General features: G+C 40.3%; 1 protein-coding gene across 8 annotated transcripts in view; it reads left to right on the top strand.

Moving 5' to 3' along the window:
• The window catches only part of PARVG (parvin gamma), a 37,973-nt gene that overhangs the window by 6,087 nt on the left and 12,688 nt on the right, over positions 1-19,198 (top strand). For all 8 annotated transcript variants that reach the window (XM_073000836.2, XM_073000837.2, XM_078394204.1 and 5 more), the window contains 6 exons: positions 4,067-4,150; positions 4,673-4,737; positions 10,143-10,245; positions 12,341-12,481; positions 15,105-15,220; positions 17,226-17,281. In XM_073000836.2, the coding sequence (XP_072856937.2) occupies positions 4,067-4,150; positions 4,673-4,737; positions 10,143-10,245; positions 12,341-12,481; positions 15,105-15,220; positions 17,226-17,281 (565 nt within the window). The remainder of the gene's footprint in view (positions 1-4,066; positions 4,151-4,672; positions 4,738-10,142; positions 10,246-12,340; positions 12,482-15,104; positions 15,221-17,225; positions 17,282-19,198) is intronic.

Below are 19,198 nucleotides of genomic sequence, written 5' to 3'. Positions count from 1 at the left end.
CTCATTACCGAGGGCACCATATATCATTGGTATTGTTTGATCTAGAAACAAATTAACCTTGTGAAGATGCTGCCTTGTCACTTCCCGCCAAGAAAGGAAGTGGGCAGTGTGAAACAGCACATCGGATCACATGTCTTAGCATTCTGTGGGGGTGGGTGAGGAGAAGTCTGTTATGTACTTGGTGGAGTTTTAATCAATGGTTAAACATTTGTTGTGTTCCAAGCTCTGTCTTACTAATGTCAGGGCAGTAGAGGGCAGGAAATTGTTAATATCTTGCTTGCTTTCATTCTCTCTCCCCCCCCCCCCACATTTTAGAGACAAGGAAGACCAGGGTGGGTGAGGGACCAGGGAAGCCCTATGTGACAGCTCTTGGGGGTTTTTTTTGGCGGGGGGAACCTTATCTCCCACTATTTTTCGAAGGAAGCTACTCTAAAGCAATAACAGAAAAAGGATGTGATCACAGAACTCTCAAGGCCCAAAGTAAATGGGAAAAAAACAGGAACAAGTAATTAGGGTTTTAATGTTTCCATTCCAGGATAAGCTCATACAGTGAATGAAGAAATGCTTTTTTCCCCAAGGCATCCAATTTGACTCTACTGGTTACTGTCACACCAGAAAATAAGGTTTATAAACCAAGGACTCAGGTGGGAAGACCCATGCAGGGCCTGGAAATGTTGCTTTTTGGGACTACAGTCCCCAGAATCCATCGGCCACCATGATCAGTGGCTGGGGAGTTCTGGGAACTGTAGCCTAAAACAGTAGCTTTTCAAGCCTCTGAGTGTTAAGTGCCCTTACTGCATCCCCATTGTAGCTTGCTCGTGGAAGAAGCTTCAAGAGAGCTTTCTGGCGCACTGCAGGCTGTCAAAGGGTGACAGTTCTGCTGTGACCAATTGAAAAGGTGACACATAAGGCCTGTGAGGCTATGTGCAGCAGTTCTATGAAGCTTTTGATTCTAGTACCTTGATTTCTGGGCTGACCAGCTTACCTACCTGCCTTCAGAGCATCAGCAGCCCTGAAAAGGCACAAATGTGGAAACAATCAGCAGGATTTTGAGTTGAGGGAAGGCAGCATATCGACAAACTGACCATGAGAAAAGCCCAAGGTAGCCATTCTCTCACTTGTTTGGTGCTTTGTGCTACCCAAACCTAACACGAGATTCTTGAGGCAGTAATAGTAACACAAGTTCCTATTGTTCTACTGTAATCCTTTTAATCCGCAATCGTGCACATTCCATGTGACCGCAGCTATGATCAAGCTAGATGCTACACTTAGCATATTTCTTGAAGAGGAACCTCCTCAAGTGGTGAAAGAAATCTGCAAAATATTTCTTTCCTCCTCGCTCTATTTGGTGTTTAATGTGCCTTCTTTTGTACTTGGTCACTGGAAGGAAACAATAGGCTCACCTAGCAAACGTGATTGCTGAGGAACATGTCTCTGAGGGAAATCCCATTGTGGAAGTGAAACAGAGCTTGCAAAGGCTGTGGAAACTGAGAAAAGGGCTTCCCCAGAAGATCTTAAAAGCCGAGAAAGCTCATATGGGGTGATACAATCTTTCAGACAGCATGGATCCAAACCATACAGGGCTGTATAGGTCAGCAGCCTGGCTGTAACATTCTGAACCAGATGAAGTTTCCAAACACTCCTAAAAGGCAGCCCCATGTAGAGCACATTTGCAGCAATCTAAATGGGACATAACTAAGGCCTGTATCACCATGGCCAGATTAGACATCTCAAGGAATGGGCATAATTGGCACCGCAGCTTTAACTGTGCAAATGCACTCCTGGCCACCACTGAAGCCCATGCATCCAAGCTCAGGGTTAAGTTTAGGAGCACACCCAAGCTGCAGACCTGATTTTTCAGGGTGACTGTAACCCCATCCAGTACAATCCAAATCGCTATCCACTGAAACGCCTTGTAAATGACCAGAAGCACCTCTAGTCTTATTTGGATTAAGTTTCAGGGGTTTTTTTTAGCCCTTATCCAGTCCATCACTGACAACAGACATTGGTCTAAGCACAGAACAGCTTCCTTGGAATCAGATGGGAAGAAGAGATAGAATTGGGTGTCATCACCATACTGATAGCATTGAACCCCAACACTCCAGGCAACCTCTCTCAGCAGTTTCATGTAGATGTTGAATAACATGGGGGATACAACTGAACAACACTACAGACCAATGGCCAAGATGTTGAACAGAATTTCCCATCCTCCACAGACACACACACCTTCTGAAGTTGCCCATTTAGGAAAAATCAGAACTCCTCAGTAATTCCCAGTACTTCCAAGATCCATCCCACAAAGGTGCTCCAGAAGGATACCATGGTTGATGGTATTGAAAGCCACTGAGAGATCCAGCAGAACCAACAGGGACACAACTCCCCCTGTCCAGTTCCTGGTGTAGGTCATCCACCAAGGCTGTCTCTGTTCTGTAACCAGGCCTCAAGCCAGACTGAAATGGATCTAGATAATTTGCTAGATAATTTTTATATGATTTCATTTTCCTGAGGATTTAGTCATTGCGCCTATTTTTATCCACACTCTTGCACTGGGATGAAGCAAAATTGAGGGTTATAAAAACAATTGGCTCTTGGCATTAAAATGAAAAGGTTACAGTTAAGAACAGGTTGATATTTGGGTTAACAAAAACGTATGCATATTATAATTAAAGTAGATCTAATGTCTCCCCCTCTGTCATATTTATTCTACTTTCTCCTCAGACATTGCAGTCATTAATTTAATCCAGGTGACTAACTGCCTCATTCCTCTCAACCCTTTTCTTACTGTCAACCCCATTTTTATGTGTGTGTTCTTGTTCGGGTTTATGACTATCATGATGAAATATATTCCCCTCAGGATTCTGTTAAGAATTTGTGCCTGTTTCAGTTTGCAAGCCTGGTGTGAAAGTCTTTCATCATTCATACAGCATTGTTTCCTGCCTTGAGTTCCGTTTGGATCCCTGAACAATCAAGAACTATTTGCACTAGGCTGCCTCTTGACTGAGGGCAAATATTTAAAGTGTCTCTCATGGAGTCCATAAGCTTATCATAGCAGGATCACTGCTGATAGGTTATCTTCAGTTTATGGATGCTGGAAGAATTTTGCACCAACATTTGGCACAAAGTTCAAGAAGACTTATGAGAACAGCTGGGGTGAATCCAGATGGTTCCTCTTCTGTTCCATGAGTCTCCTCTGTTGCTTTTCAGTCCTGCCTGATCCCTCTATGATGCATGCCCATGAGGTTAGCAATGCCTTTGCTCCCATCCCTCCTCTAGGACTCTTCCTCTTGAGCATGTAGCAATGTCCTAAGTAACTATCCTGCTCTGACGTGAACTAACTATAGTAAAGCTTATTTCCTTTGTTTCTCCTAACGTGGTCTCCTTACCAGGAGTAACTTGCACACTTTTTACTCCAGAGTCACACCTCTGCACAACCTTGCAATCACTTGTTTAAGGTTGCAGCCACCTCAGTGTGGTTGCACTTATACAAAGCTACTGCTTACATTTTTAGTCTATATGGAACTCATAGGTAAAGGTAAAAGTTCCCCTTGACATTTAGTCCAGTTGTGTCCAACTCTAGGGCATGGTGCTCATCCCCATCTCCAAGCCATAGAGCCAGCGTTTGTACATAGACAGGTTCCGTGGTCATGTGGCCAGTGCAACTAGACATGGAACGCCACTACCTTCCCACCGAGGTGGTACCTATTTATCTAGTTGCATTTTTACATGCTTTTGGCAGGAGCTGGGACAAGTGACAGGAGCTCACTCCGTCACATGAATTTGATCTTATGACTGCTGGTCTTCTGACCCTGCAGCACAGAGGCTTCTGCAGTTTAACCCGCAGCGCCTATCCTCCATATTATTTTACCTAGGCTTCGTGCTCTGGAGAGGACACTCATACAGAGCACGTTACCATAGTCTCTCAAGACTGAAGGATACCTAACCTAACCATGTCCCACTCATACACATGGCCAAAGGGGTATTCCCACATTTAGGAAGAGCGTCATTGTCTGTATTGTCTTCCTAAGTGAACCATGAGAACTAAACCCAAAGCTTTCTGTTTTCTAAGGAGTAATGGAGCCTAGTTTCCTCAAAGTTTTCCCAGGGTCTCTTGCGGTTCATCAGTCACAACAAGAAGAGGACATTGCTCCAGGTATGTGGTTAGAACTCAGCACTGGAAATACATTAGGGGTGTGTGTGTGTGTATGAAAATGCATTATTTTGCTAATTATTATTTCTAGTTTTAATCAAGTCCCTCAGGAGAAGTTTGGTGCTCCATTTTCAATTGGCACCTAACAAGCGACAATACCAATGTTATGTGATCCTTTAAATGAGATTAACCCATCACCTGCTTCAAAATAATAATAGTAACAACACATTGTATATATTACTATTTTATTTTACTATTTTTGTTATAAAATACTTCTAGGAAATATAACCTTCCACACCCTCATTTTTTTTTAAATGTTATTTTGCATCCTCTTGAAAGCTATTTCCAGATTTGCAGACTTAAAGATCTGCCTTATGCTGTGCATCCTCCAGGGGCATCTGAAAGTCTTAACGATTAGAATGCATGAATGAACTACCAGTATGTTGAACAAATGGTAGTTCGTATTGGGTCCTGAATTAGTTGTGCTGGATAATTATGACTGCTGTTTGTTTGCTTCTGTTTTAGGAGAAAAGAGGAAATACATAAGCCCAAGTTGCCGGAATGACCCTAAACTAGAAGCTCTGCAAACAGTAATACACTTTTACTGGTTTCTAGTTACCTTACAGTTCTTTTGCAACAGCCATGAGCTCAAAGAACAAGTTTCAAGTACTTCAATTGCAAAAAGTTTTAACTAGAAAACATTAATATGAGTCAAATTAATGTTTCTTTTCAAATCAGACTTATTCAGGAAGTAGCACTTATTAAGGCAACATCATTATACTAGGCAACACAACTCATCCAGCAGATGTCCCTTTCCGTTACATGTGGCAAGTTCTTATCTCTTTTCTAAACTGTTTGTTAAGTTTTCTATCCCACCTGTTTCCCAGTGCAGTCAAGGTGGTGCACATGACCTGCTTCTGCTCCGTTTTATCTCTCAAACACCTTGGAAAATAGATCAGGCTGAAAGAGAAAGTGGTATTAGTATAAGGTGAGATCCTGTGGGTTTTATGGCTGACCGGGGGGCTTGAACAGATCCTTGAAAAGTGTCTACAAACATGCAAGGAGACCACTTTGCTCATGATGTCACTCTGAAAGTGAATGAAAAAAGCATAATTGTTTCAAATGGAAAGTAGAATCCTGTTGAACCATTCTGTGTGTGCAACACTCTGATTGGCAAGTGGGTGGCTTTGTTTTTTTTCCTTGGAATTTATACAAGAGGACAACTAGTACCATCTTGCAGATGTCTAAGTTCTGCTGAAATTGACAGGGAGGATCTCCAGCTGGTGAAAAGGAAAATTGGAGCTCACAGGACACCACAGATGGACCATGAGTGCTCTGCTCACTTTCGGCAGAATAGGGACTCATAATACGTTGTGGAATTGTCCTGTTGTTCACTATATAATGGATATCTGCATGGTATCCTATGCATGGTACCCTGGGAAAAATCTTATCCTACTAATTTTCCCCCTTCAGCTCTTGGGGCCCCCTCCTTATGAACACTGAAAATCTAATTTCCCCACCACCCTGCAGTGGAATAGCTGCCTAGCCTCTCTGTAGATTGATGATTCATAATGCTGCTGTTCCATTGCTTGTCATCATGAGTCATCCAGTTAATAACTGTGCACTTTTTTATGGCTTTGCTGTAGGATTTTTCCCAGGAGAAAGGGAAATAAAGCAGGATGCAATGAAAGGGTCAGTTCCTTTCATTCACTTTCCTAGAATGGAGCTCAAATAAGGGATTCTGTAGTTTATTTTCCTCTTCCCATTTTTAATTGGAAATTTATAGCAAGCCCATAGCACTTCTTACAGATATCTGTGAAAACAGAGCATATCACACGCTCCTGGGACAGGAAGTCCTTTTACTACTATCTGCCCAAACACCCTTTATGAAGGAGTCTGTGATTGTGGCTCCTGATATTATACTAGATAAGACATAGTCTGTTAAAACTCTATGAAAAGGTGACCGATGGTAAACAGCCCTGTTTGACACACTTTCCCAAATAGTCACTGTTTAATGTTGAATTAAGAGCAAAGAAAAGATAAATGTTGCAATTGAGGGAATGCTTGGTCCCTAGGTAGATTGCAAAAAAGCTGAAATCTGTTTGTAGAGCTGCCCCCAGACAGTGTGTACAGAGCAATGAAGCTATAGTAATAAATGCTGGCTGGAGAATTAGGGGACCTGCAATAAAAAACAGAACTTTTCCAGTTACTGGTATTATTGATAGTATTATTTTGACATGGAATTGGACTTGATGACTCATGGAATCCTTCCACCTTTACAATTAATTCTATGAGTCTATAGCAGTGGTTACCCAAGGTTGGGAAACACTGCTGTAGAAGATAAAATGGAACTTGATATTTTTACAAAGCTATAGGCCAGTGGTTCCCAACCTTGAGTCCCCAGGTATTCTTGGATGGCAATTCCCGGAACTGCTGTCCAGCACAGCTAGTGCTGAAAAGGTTCTGGGAGTTTTAGTCCAAGAACATCTGGAGGCTCAAGATTAGGAAACCACATCATTACTTCAGAGTGAAAGTGATTAAGCTTCTCTCCTCTATATGTCCTAATTTAAATAAATTGATGGGTTCTACCTTACATTTGACTGCCACAAAATCACTTTTGTTTATCATTTGGTTGGTTTGCTTTGAAAGAGTCTGACACAGGAAGAGAAACACAAAATTTACTACTGATTGACTATGCATATACTACTGACTTAATAACTTAAAGAACAAGATTGATAACATTTTGAAATTGGTTTGCCCACAGCCTTGTTTGTTTATTGTTGTAAAATATCTCTGAAATATTTAGAGGAAGAAACACAAATGTTTAAACGGATGCTACAGATTTCATAACTTAAGTAACTGGATTGGTTAAATCTCAAAATCGATTCATCTGACGCCACAGTTGGGCCCAAGGATAATTAGCTTTTGGTAGCATCCTATCATAGGCATTTGGTGGACTCTTTTGATAGGCTGGCAGAAGCTGAATAGGTACCAGGGAGAGAGGGAGGAAGAAAAAGAGAGACCCAGGGTGTGAAAGAAATAATTTGGGTGATGGGAGAGAAAATTGAGAGCTGGGTGGAGAATGAGACTCATGAGTTTTTAACCCAGGTGTAGCCAGGAAAGAAAGAAAAAGTGAGGGTAAAGTTCAGTAAGAGAGAAGTCAACACTTATAGCAGTGATACCAGAAAAAACAATTGTTTCTAATATCTGAATAAATATAATTTCAACAAAACAATAACAGGTATAGAACAGTTACTTTTTCATTAGGGCCCTCGCCTCACCTCCTTGTCCAAAGGTGTCATTTTAGAAAAGCCAAGTCCCTAAATCACCCTCATGCCTTCAGTCACACTTGAGAACAGACTTGTACCTTTGGCTCTTCTAGGAACAGACACTAAATCTGTCAATAGGAATAACTTTTTTTGAATATTTGGGTCTCTTGCTTTCACGTTGCTGTTGCCCCAGGCACCCATTCTTGACTTCCCTCAGTCTTTTCTTCTTAATATCACAAAAATGTCTTCTATTTTTCTGTCTGCTGTGTCCTTCTCATACCACCTGCACCACATAGCTACTGCCCAAGTTGCTCTCTTCCCCCACTGTTTCCTGCCTTTTAATTTCAAGTTCAGTTAACATATTTCCCCATCAAGTGCCCAGTATTCCACCAGAACATATACGTTTGCAACATCTGAATGGAAAATAATTTTTTTTAAAAAAAATATTGTCTCTAACATCACCCCAATTATGGGATTTAGGAACATGAGGAATTAAATTTTTTAAGTAAATTAGTTTTTCTGCAAACCATATACATTTTGCAGAAAAAGAATGAGGCAAATAACCATAGATTTCCTTTTGCTTTTGCTACTCCTAAGGAGCTTAACAATATAAACTCCTAGGGAGCAGCAAAGAGCTAAGCCAGAGCACAGAAAACCTATATTTTGAGAGCTGGCATTTGTGTGTGTCTCCTGTTTTCAGGTATCAACTCCCCCACTCCATTTTTTAAGAATGGCTTTTTTTCCCCTGCAGAATTATTCAAAATATTAATGACATTACTAAGGAAATAAGATGAAAGTGGTACAAAATTAAGAGAAAAAGTATTGTGAAAGCAACAGTTAACTACAGTCATGTGAAAAAGAAAGTACACCCTCTTTGAATTATATGGTTTTATATATCAGAACACAATAAAAACCATCTAGCAGGTCTGAAAATTAGGTAAATACAATCTCAGATGAACAACAGCACATGACATATTACACCGTGTCATGATTTATTTAACAAAAATAAAGCCAAAATGGAGAAGCCATGTGTGAAAAACTAAGTACACTCTTACTCTCTCGATAGAAATTAAGAGACTAAGTAGTAACCAGGTGCTGCTAACCAAATGCCTTTGAGTAATTGATCATCAGCAAGTGTGACCACTTCTATAAAAGCTGGAGTTTTAGGTGTTTGTAGGTCTGGAGAATTCAGGTCTGTGCAAACACATCAGCAATGATCCTAGAGGAGCAATTGTTGCTGCCCATCCATCTGGGAAAGGTTATAAGACCATTTCCAGACAATTTAAAGTCCATCATTCTCCAGTCAGGAAGATTATTTACTGTACATGCGAAAAACATTCAAGACAGTTGCCAATCTTCCCAGGAATAGAGTCCAAGCAATTTCACAGCAAGGTCAGACTGTGCAATGCTCAGAGGAATTGAAAAAAAAAAGAGAGAGTGTGTTGCATCTCAGATTCTACAGGCCTCAGTTAACATGTGAAATGTTCAAGTTCATGACAGTACAATTAGAAAAAGACTAAACAAGAATGGTTTGTTCGGAAAGGTTGCTAGGGGACAACTTCTTCTCTCTAAAAAGAACATGACAATATGGCTTAGGTTTGCAAAATTGCATCCGTACAAACCACAAGACTTCTGCAACAATGTCCTTTGGACAGATGAGACCAAAGTGAAGATGTTTGGCAAAAATGCACAGTGCCATGTTTAGCAAAAACCAAAACAGTATATCAGCTCAAACACCTCATACCAACTGTTAAGCATGGTGGTGGAGGAGTGATGATTTGGGCTTGCTTTGCAGCCACAGGACCTGGGCACCTTGCAGTCAACCATGAATTCCTCTATATACCAAAGTATTCTAGAGTCAAATGTGAGACCATCTGTCCAATAGTTACAGTCTGTTGGCCAAAATTGGGTCATGAAACAGGTCAGTGATCCCAAGCCCACCAGCAAATCTACAACAGAATGGCTAAAAAAAGAAAAGGAGCAAGATGCTGCAATGGCCCAGTCAAAGTCCAGACCTCAACCTGACTGGAAAGATGTGGCAGAATCTTCAGAGAGCTGTGCATAAACAAATGTCCACAAACCTCAATAAAGTGAAGCAACATTGAAAAGACACGTGGGCCAAAATTCTTCCCCAATGATGTGAGAGACTGATAAAGTCATACAGAAAACGATTACTTCAGGTTATAGCTGCTATGAATGGTTCTAAAAGCTATTGAATCATAAGATGTACTTAGTTATTTAAACACATGGCTTTTCCATTTTGGCTTTTGTAAAATAAATAATGACATGGTGTAATATATCATGTGTTGTTGTTCCTCTGAGGTGTATTTATCTAATTTTCAGACCTGCTAAGGACCAGATGATTTTTATTATACCTTTATACAGAAAACCATAGAATTCAAAGAGGGTGTACTTTCTATTTCACATGACTATGTCACAGTGTTATTTCTCTCTCAAAACACAAACAAACATTGCGCACTTTATAGAACTATCTGGCTGAAAAGAGTGGCTCATCCCTAACCTTTGCAAACCTCTCAAAATAAATGTTTACCATACAATATGTAAGATGTCAATTCTTTCCTGCATAGATTTTGGTATAAATATTTAGGACAAAGTTAGGATGAATTCTTGTTCTTTTTCCAGTTTTCCCTTTGCATCTAAGAATGTTTTTTTTAAAACCAACACAATATACCATATTGTGGTGAACACATTTATTTTCCTCACAGTTCTTAATAGACTGGATTAACAGAACTTTGAAACATGAACACATTGTTGTGAGAAGCCTAGAACAAGATCTATATGATGGATTAGTACTTCACCATCTCTTAGGTAAGCCATCTTGCTCCTACAGCTTGGAGCATTATTTTTTCTTCAAAGGAATTTGTGGCATTATATTTGACTTCAGGGCAGCCAAGTTGCTGTCATGGTTATCACTGCTTTAAATGCACAAGTGATTAGTTATATTAGGTGTTCTTAAGGAGATGTATTGTTTTCACCAGGAGGCCAGACAAATACAAGGACACATCTTCTGGTTCCCTCTACTGACCAGTTCTGATCTTGCATCTTCTGTATACAAAAGACAACTATTGCTGAAACACAGAACAGACACAACCTGTGCTTTTTTGCTTCAAGAACTGGGGGTTACACTCAATTCACAGCTGAGGCAGCTGTGCATTGAGTGTAACCCCCAGTTCTTGAAGCAAAAAAACACAGGTTGTGTCTGCTTCGGCTGTAACTATAAAACAATAACCATGCTATTTCCTGATTTACATCTAAGAGGGACATACCTGCTGAATTCCATCTTGGCGAGAACTTTTGGTTTTTACATTGAAGAGTAACTTTCCTGGAAAAATCCACCTTGCCACAAGCCTTTGGCCTTTGCGTTCTCCACACTGGTACAAACCTAATGGAATTTTAAAAAAATCCACAATACTCGTGTATTATATGATGAATTTTTAGTCGTCTATAAAGCTGTTGCCTGTTTTTGCGTTTGCATTTTATTTTTATTGATCACATGGCTACTGGTTATTTCAACAAAACAGAAGGGCAGTTGTGTAAGCCTCCCACACTTTTCTGGCACATGCCCAGCTGGGTGATTGATGTGTGTGTGTAGGGATGCTTACCCAATTGCCTTTTCACCTCATGTTTCTCAAATAGGTTACTGACAAAAACTAAATAACAATTTCCTTGCCACTCTGAACTGCCAAGAATGGCATAAACTTGAAAAATTCTTGTCACAATGCCTCTGAAAGTATCATTTAAAAATGATGCCTGAAAGTAACTAGAGAACATCCCTCACTGACTCCTAAAACAAGTTTGCAACTACCTGCTACACTGCTTTTACTGTAACTTTAAAAGTACTCATTGCAGTAATTATTACTCAGAAGACAACAAAGTCTGGAACCCACTCCTCCCCAGTTAATAAATGAAGCAGAGCAATTCCACAGTCAAAATCTTCTCTGGAAACACCCGCACATATTGTTTATGCCAATGCCCTCTTACATTTCAGCTGGTGAAAGTACATAATGGATCCACTTATTTTATTAACTGGTTATTGTATTTTCAATCAAAATTTACCTCCTAAAAGGGCTCATTGTAACAACAACAACAAAACCATTACGCCAATAGAGAATAGGACGGGAGAAAAAATATTAACTGGATTTGATTGTGTTAAGAGAAGCAGATCTTTTCTAACTCCTGAGGGTTGAGGATTTGCTTATTTTGAGGCTTATAGAGCATTGTGGAGAAATAAAATGCACCCATAACTGTGCAATTAAATGTATATAATTAACATACAATGGAAAAAGCGTGCATAAATACTCTTTGGCCAATGCTGAGACCTCGAGTATTACTGCTATTTACTACTTCAATGATCAAAAACCTAATGAAGCCACAGGTGCCTGAAGCAGACCTTCAGCAAATTCTAATTCTCGTTGGTGAGGTTGCAAGGAGTCAAACATACACACACACACACACACACACACACACACACACAGAGAGAGAGAGAGAGAGAGAGAGAGAGAGAGAGAGAGAGAGAGAGTGTGGCCCCACAGACCCCACAACAGGCAGTTATTCAGCATGTTTGGTTCTTTGTGGATTTTACATCCTAGAGAGGCAAAGTTTTCAGATAAAAAATTAGTCAATGTGGGAAAACTGCATTACATAAAATGCATAAATTACACAAATTACAAAAAGAAAAGGCAGACTCTCATAGCCAGCAAAGAAATAAGGATAGAGGGAAAATGCAAGTGAGATTTGAAGAAACACAAAAGACGAAACAGAAAGATTTTAGTTGTAACTGCTGCATGTAAATGAAAAGACTACTTTCACTACAGCCCCATGGATGATTTAAAAGCAACCTGCCAGAAATTATGGAGTTGGAATGATATGCAGTATTTTTGTTGTGTCTCTTTTTAAATCCCAGAGAACCTTGGATCTGTCACTCTGGAAGTGGAGAAGATTGCATTGACAGAAAAGAAGCAATGGCTCAAACTTACAATTATCCTGGAAACTGTGAGCCAGCTCTTGCATCTAGAAGAAAATGAATTGAAATGGAGTGTGGATGGTATGTAGAGATGTAAAACAGAAGGCAGATACCCCATACTAAGATCCTTCCTCTTTCAGTTTGGAAAGCTGGTGATGTAAAGAAAATTGTCTAGACTAGAATGGGCATGAAAAAACCAAAGTGTTAAAGTCTGACTTTTCAATAAATTAGTGGTTTGGCTTGGCATAACACTTGCAGAGAAACAAGCCAACGTTATTTGCCCTAAAACACAGGAGAAGAAAAGATATTGTAGTTCTGTGTGCTTATCTGCTCTTCTTAATGAGGCATTTTGAAGAACAGGGATTTATTACCTAACTAGATGTACAAAAAACCTCAGGATAAGATCTGGCACCAATGGCGAAGTGCCCAGACTCCTTCTCTACCAATGTGGCATCATGACTTCAGCTTGAATACCCATGGGAGTTAAGGTGCGGGTAGCTATGCTGAGGCCCATTACAGTGGCCCTCAGGAAATATTGGCACAACTCAATACACCATTACTTTACATTACATTGTGTATCTTTATCTTCCTTTCCTTCTTTTCTTCCTTCTCCTTCTACTGGAGGTCAAACAACATTATGGGTATTCTGCCTTTGGCTGTGGAAGCTCTAAACAATGATGTTGAACTGTATCCAAACCTGTTTCTAAGGGTATTTAGCCAACATAATCAGTTGTAATAATTTAAATGGTTTGTTTCTTATCATGTGACCAGAGTATTCTGTATACCTGCCTTTTATATGTTTTAGCATTTCTTGGGTGAGTATCCTGTTGCAGTCGTTAAACAGGCTGAAGCCCCTTTGTAACAAACAAGGCTTATTGTTCACACAAGAAAGTATTGTGGACAAGCCCAGTAAAAGTCAACCATGAACAAAGCAGGCAGCTGCTATGCATAGAAGGTGAAGAGGACTCCACTCTTGGATTTTATTCATCCACCTTATACAAGACCTCATTGGCCACTCTTGCAATTCAAGAAACACTTAACATCCATAAATCTGTATTTCACATGCCTGTATCTGGTGTTATGGTAGCCTGCATTAAGGTCCATGATCCCATGAGTATAATAGAACAAAAAATAAATAAATACAGTGGTGCCTTGCTTTACGATTGCCCCGCATTACGACGAATCTGCTTTACGACGGCGATCGCAAAACGAATCCACTTTACAACTGCAATCGCAAAACGATGGTCTAAATGGGGAAATTTCGCGTTGCGATGATTGGTTCCCTGCTTCGGGAACTGATTCTTTTCACAATGATGGTTTTTCAACAGCTGATTGGCGGTTTCAAAATGGCCACCGGGTAAATAAAATGGCTCCCTGCTTTGTTTAGGGACGGATTCCTTGCTATACAGGAAGCGAAAATGGCCGCCGTATGGAGGATCTTCGCTGGACAGTGAGTTTTAAGCCCATTGGAACGCATTGAAAGGTTTTCAATGCATTTCAATGGGCTTCTTATTTTCACTTTATGATGTTTTCGCTTAATGGCAATTTTCCTGGAACGGATTATCGCCATTAAGCGAGGCACCACTGTATAGTAGAACAAAAAAACCAAAGGAATTGGATATGTATAATTATATTTTTACACCAAAACAATTTAACACTTAAAATGTGCAGACTCCACTCAGTTCCACTAGATGGCAAACGTCTCAGGCCCAATTTGTTATTTAGGACCTAGGAAAAAATTTTATTTTCATTTTTTTTGAAATTCCATTTTTCAGTCTTGCTTCTTACCCTCACCTTTTTGAACTTTAGAAATATTCCTTTCTTGTATTTTGACATAACCATGAGGTAACTAGCATCTTCTATTCAATTCCCTCTTTATTGATGTCATTGTTATTTCTACTGAGTTCACACAGGCAAACTCTAATCTCAGGTGTTGCTGGCTTGCAAACACCAAACTCTGAGAGAATAACCAGCTAAAAAGGGCATGATGAGTGAGGCAGAGATGGGAGGACATAAGATCAAATGGAGCTCGATGAGGGAAAAAGTCTGCTTAAATGAAACTGAATGTAACTTGTATTTTCTCTTAATAGCAATTTCAGAAGTACAAAATACTCAATTGCTATCATGGGCAAAAGGCAGAAGGTCAACACTCCCATGCACTTCCTCTTTTTCTCTCTCACCCACAACTTCAGGAGAAGAAAATGTATCAGAAGCATCTTTCTCTGTGGCTAGAATGAGATAAAGTTAAAGACAGCATGGAATAACACAGAGCTTAGGACTGGAAAGTAAAGTATTCTGCCGTGCGTGGTCCTGTCCACATGACAGGGTAGAGTGTTAATATATTACTGTAATAGGACAATGAGGCTGAATATTTGCTGTACCTCAAGTTTTGCAAGAAAGGCCCTGCTTCTCCACAAGGACTATTATGTTCACTTTGTATTGAGGGCACATGGCAAGGACAGAGGTGGCACAAAGTGTTGTGTGATTTGTGCAGCTCATCTCTTTCAGTTTGAGAGGGCCAAGTGAGGATACCTTGCCCAACCCCTTGCTCAAGTCCTGGAACCAAAGCACCCTGCAATTTTTTTATTTTTATTTTTTTAAAAAACAGCTCTTCAAAGAGTATCAGTTGCACCGCCTGATTAATTCTTATGTTTGAAATATTAACCAACTTGTCCTGAGAGTTTCTTTTGTGCTTTGATTTTAGCCATCTTTAAGAAGGACTTACTGAGCACCTTGCATCTTCTGGTAGCCATCGCTGAGCACTTCCAGCCGGACCTTGCCATACCTCCAAACGTTAAAGTGGATATCATGAATGTAGAGGTAGTTTACAGTGTTTATTTCATTCATATCCTCCTATCGTCGGTTAGAAGGAGGGGTCTCAGCCAGTATGGAAGCCCTTCCTTTTTCTTCACATGGTCAACTTGAGGATTACCTATATTCTTGTATGCTCACATCCCATAGATGGGAATGCTCTAGTTTCACCCCCCTTTGTTATCACCTCCTATACGGTCAACCCTCAACTTACAAATGGCCCTAGTTACAAACATTTCGTCTTACAAACCGCTCTGATAGAAAAATATTGACTTCACTTGCAAACTTGTATTTGAGTTACAAACCGAAAAAAGGTGCAGGAGGTGGGGAAAGCGTGAAATTTGAACTTTCAGTTAACTGTTGGCCAGTGAAGAGGGTGACTGTCTGCTTCCTCACTCTTCCCAGTGTTTTGAGAGTGGATTTGAAGACAGTCTTCAGACTGCCTGGTATTGCCTCGTATTGCCTGGTACAGTGCTGTACGGACTGTATTTTTATTTTTTGGCTTTTTTTAAAAAAATTGATTTTTGGATTTTTAAAAGGTGTTCCCTCCCTTTCCCCAAAAGGTTCTTGTATTGGCTTGTCTTGATTGAAAAGGTGCTTTTCAAGGTGATCTGTTGTCTGAAAGATGTTTATTTTTTCCCATAAGGTGCTTGTCTTGGCTGAAAAGGTGCTTTTCAAGGTGTCCTGTTGAAAAGGTGTCTGTTCCCTCCTTCCCTCCCTATTTTCTTTCCCTTTTTTTTAAACCTAAGTCATCTTAGGTTAAAAGGGAAAAAAAGGAAAAAATTCTGCCCCTAGTGGTAGGAACGGATTAACCGGCTTTGCATTAGTTCCCATGGGAACTAATTATTCGAGTTACAAACTGCCCCTCGACCTAAGAACCAAAACCAGCCAGAACGGATTAATTGGTTTTCAGTGCATTCCTATGGGAAATTCTGATTCGACTTACAAACTTTTTGACTTACAAATTTCCTTCCGGAACGGATTATGTTTGTAAGCTGAGAGTTGACTGTACATGAAACGTGATGAGACTGAAGAGGAGGAGGTCCACTCTCCCTGGGGGCTCTTAATGTGAATCCATATAAGTCAGGAGTCCAGGACCCCTGGATGTATAATGCCTACATAGACTCTCAGTGATAGAGTTTCTCTCCTACCAAACAGATTATTAGTTTGTGAGGCAGGAAAGAAATAAAGTTGGAAATATGAAATACTATTACATGTTGATGGACAAATACTCTGAGATGTTTACTGTCTAATATCTAAAGCATATACATCTGCATATCTCTTGTTTACATCCTTTTTCCAACCTGCCCTTTATTCCTTGCAAATGATTCCCATCCTACTTTGGCAAGTTTGCAAAAAACAGAGAATATTGTATTATATGTGAATGTGTAGATCTGACCAAAGGATTGCGTGTAGTGTGCTGCAGACATGCCTCGCTTAGCGATCACTCTGTTGAGTGACGAAATCGCTTAGTGACAGAGTTTTTGCGATTGCAAAAGCGATTGCTTTGCGATGGTCCCTATGGAGTTTTTTCGCTTTGCGATGATCGCGGGGAAGTGATCATGGCAAAGCGGCCCTTTTTTAACAGCTGATGGGCGGTTTCAAAATGGCCGCCGGGAAAACAAAATGGCCACCTGCTGTGTTTCCTCGCTTTAGAGGCACCGAAAATGGCCGGCCCTATGGAGGATCTTCGCTTAAAGGTTAGTTTTTAGCCCATAGGAATGCATTAATTGCGTTTTAATGCATTTCTATGGGCTTTTTAATATTGCTTAGCGATGAAATCGCTTAGCAATGTTTTTTCCGGAACGGATTAACGTCGCTAAGCGAGGCACCACTGTATTTTGATATTCCACATTATATATTGTTTCCTTATACAATTCATGATTCCTGTAGATTGTATTCCCATCCCTTTAATATCCCTTTCAGAGGTTTGGTTTTGTAGTTGGTAGTTAACATCTTCTCACTGCTTCCTAGTTTTCCACAATTCATCTAAAGCTTGTTTTCTTTTTCATAGTACACGGCACATGGATTAAAGACAGAAAATGCAGTAGAGTTCATAACCAAGAACAGGTAAAATACACAATTTGTTTTAAAGCCTGAATTTTTGTAACACAAAGATGGAAAATACATTTTTATTTCATTATGAAAAGAAGAGTGCCAATTTAACATAAAATGTAACGGCTGAAATCCTGTTCATTTAGCTGTGCTATATAAGACCGATTGCATCATTAGCCGCAGTGGTGAGGTTGTTGTTGTTGTTATTGTTGTTTGAAATAAAGCATTTCCAATCCCCCCACTTCCTGAGGGGCTCGAGGATCCAATGGAATCCATTGCAGCATGGGGAAGCTGTTGGTCATTGCAGGATGAGAGAGGCAAGTCTTTAATTTCGAGAAATTGCTGTTGGTAGGATGACTTTGTCAGAGGCAATGATTTTTGGAAATTAAAGCCCCGCCCCAACCATCCCACAGATCCCAATGGCTTTCCCACAATGAAATGGATTCCACGGGAGCCTTGGGAAAGGAACTGGATAGGTTTTATTTCTGAAAATCACCGTGGCTTATGGGGTGTAGCTGCAGAAAAGGATTTCAGCCAATGTGTGTTTTGCATTTATTTAGAAGAACAGAAAACACAGCCAGCCATTTTGAGTATGCAGATGGCAAAGTGACTGATTTGCATTAATGTTGCTGGCTAGTTTTCAGGTTGTAGAATTTTTTCTTCTTCTTATGTAGCTTGAACAGTTTGCTAAACAGTCTGTTGTTAGGATTATGTGGCATGTGTGACTGTGAATGCATGCCTGTGTTCTCCCTGTATTAGCTTTGATTAGTTAAATCGGAACTAGTGCATCAGGGCCTGTCTTTCTTCCTCTACACCTTACATTTCTTCTTCTCTGTGGTGGTGCAAATCTCAGGGTGTGTTCACCTTCGTGCAGTTGCCAGAAGAAGGCCTGTAGGCAGAAGTAAAATATTTCTGCCTACCGTGTCTCTGCCACTATGTGGTCCCTAACCCTCACTCATTAAGTTATAGACCTCTATTCTTACAAATAGGGGTTTTCACAGAGATCTGGAGATGGAATAGCATTGTGAACTCAGACAGGAATTGGGTCACAGGGAAAATCCATATATATCTACACAAACCACACAGACTCAACATGCCAAGCTGGTTGTGAGAAGGAGCATTTCTATTTCAGGATTCATGCAAGTGTTATCTTAATATGCTTGTAAAATTGTTTTTTGATGGTACTGCTTCAGACTCCTAAGTGGAGCATTGCATCTCCAATGGAAAATAACCCCTGATACAAAAGCAATTCCATGCATGCAGAAGTCAGGGGAAAGGGATGCTAGCAAAGCCACTGCAGAGGATTTTTTCTGTGTGGGAAAATATTTATTCATGTGGTCTCCTACACAGTGTCTGAAGCAATACAATTACGACATTTTATCCCCTTGGATTTTCTGGCCAGTATCCTGTTTATTATGGGTAGAGCCTGAAGGTGCTGTCTGCAGAGTTTCTGTGACCTCTGGCTTGCTGTTCTGAAAGCTAGAGATCGCTCCCATTGTTTGCAACAAGGCTAACAGATACCTCCTTGTGCAATCTCCTGAAAAGACCAATACACATGGCACAGTAGACAGGATCTTGGCCAATGTATGGAAGTGGTGCTCCACATTGTGAACCAATTGTGAGTAGCAGCACACCATGTGGATTGAGTGGTTTTCTCTTTGGGGAAGCAAATAGTCCCAGAAAAGGTAATATGGGAAAAGGAAACTGATGTGAGAGTTGAGCATTTCTTTTTGATTGGTCCATGATGTGATGACAGCAGTCATCTGGTTTACTTCAGAACTATTCCCTGTATAGTGACTTGCTTTGAAATTGCCCCCCTGCAGTCATAATGGTGAGACATACAGTGGTGCCTCACATAACGAGCACACCGTTTAACGATGAATCCGCATAGCAATGCGAATTTTGCGATCGCTAATGCGATCGCATACCGAT

The sequence above is a fragment of the Pogona vitticeps genome, chromosome 5 (genome assembly GCF_051106095.1).
Source record: "Pogona vitticeps strain Pit_001003342236 chromosome 5, PviZW2.1, whole genome shotgun sequence".
Lineage (NCBI taxonomy): Eukaryota > Metazoa > Chordata > Lepidosauria > Squamata > Agamidae > Pogona > Pogona vitticeps.
This window is presented reverse-complemented; position numbering and strand designations above follow the sequence as displayed.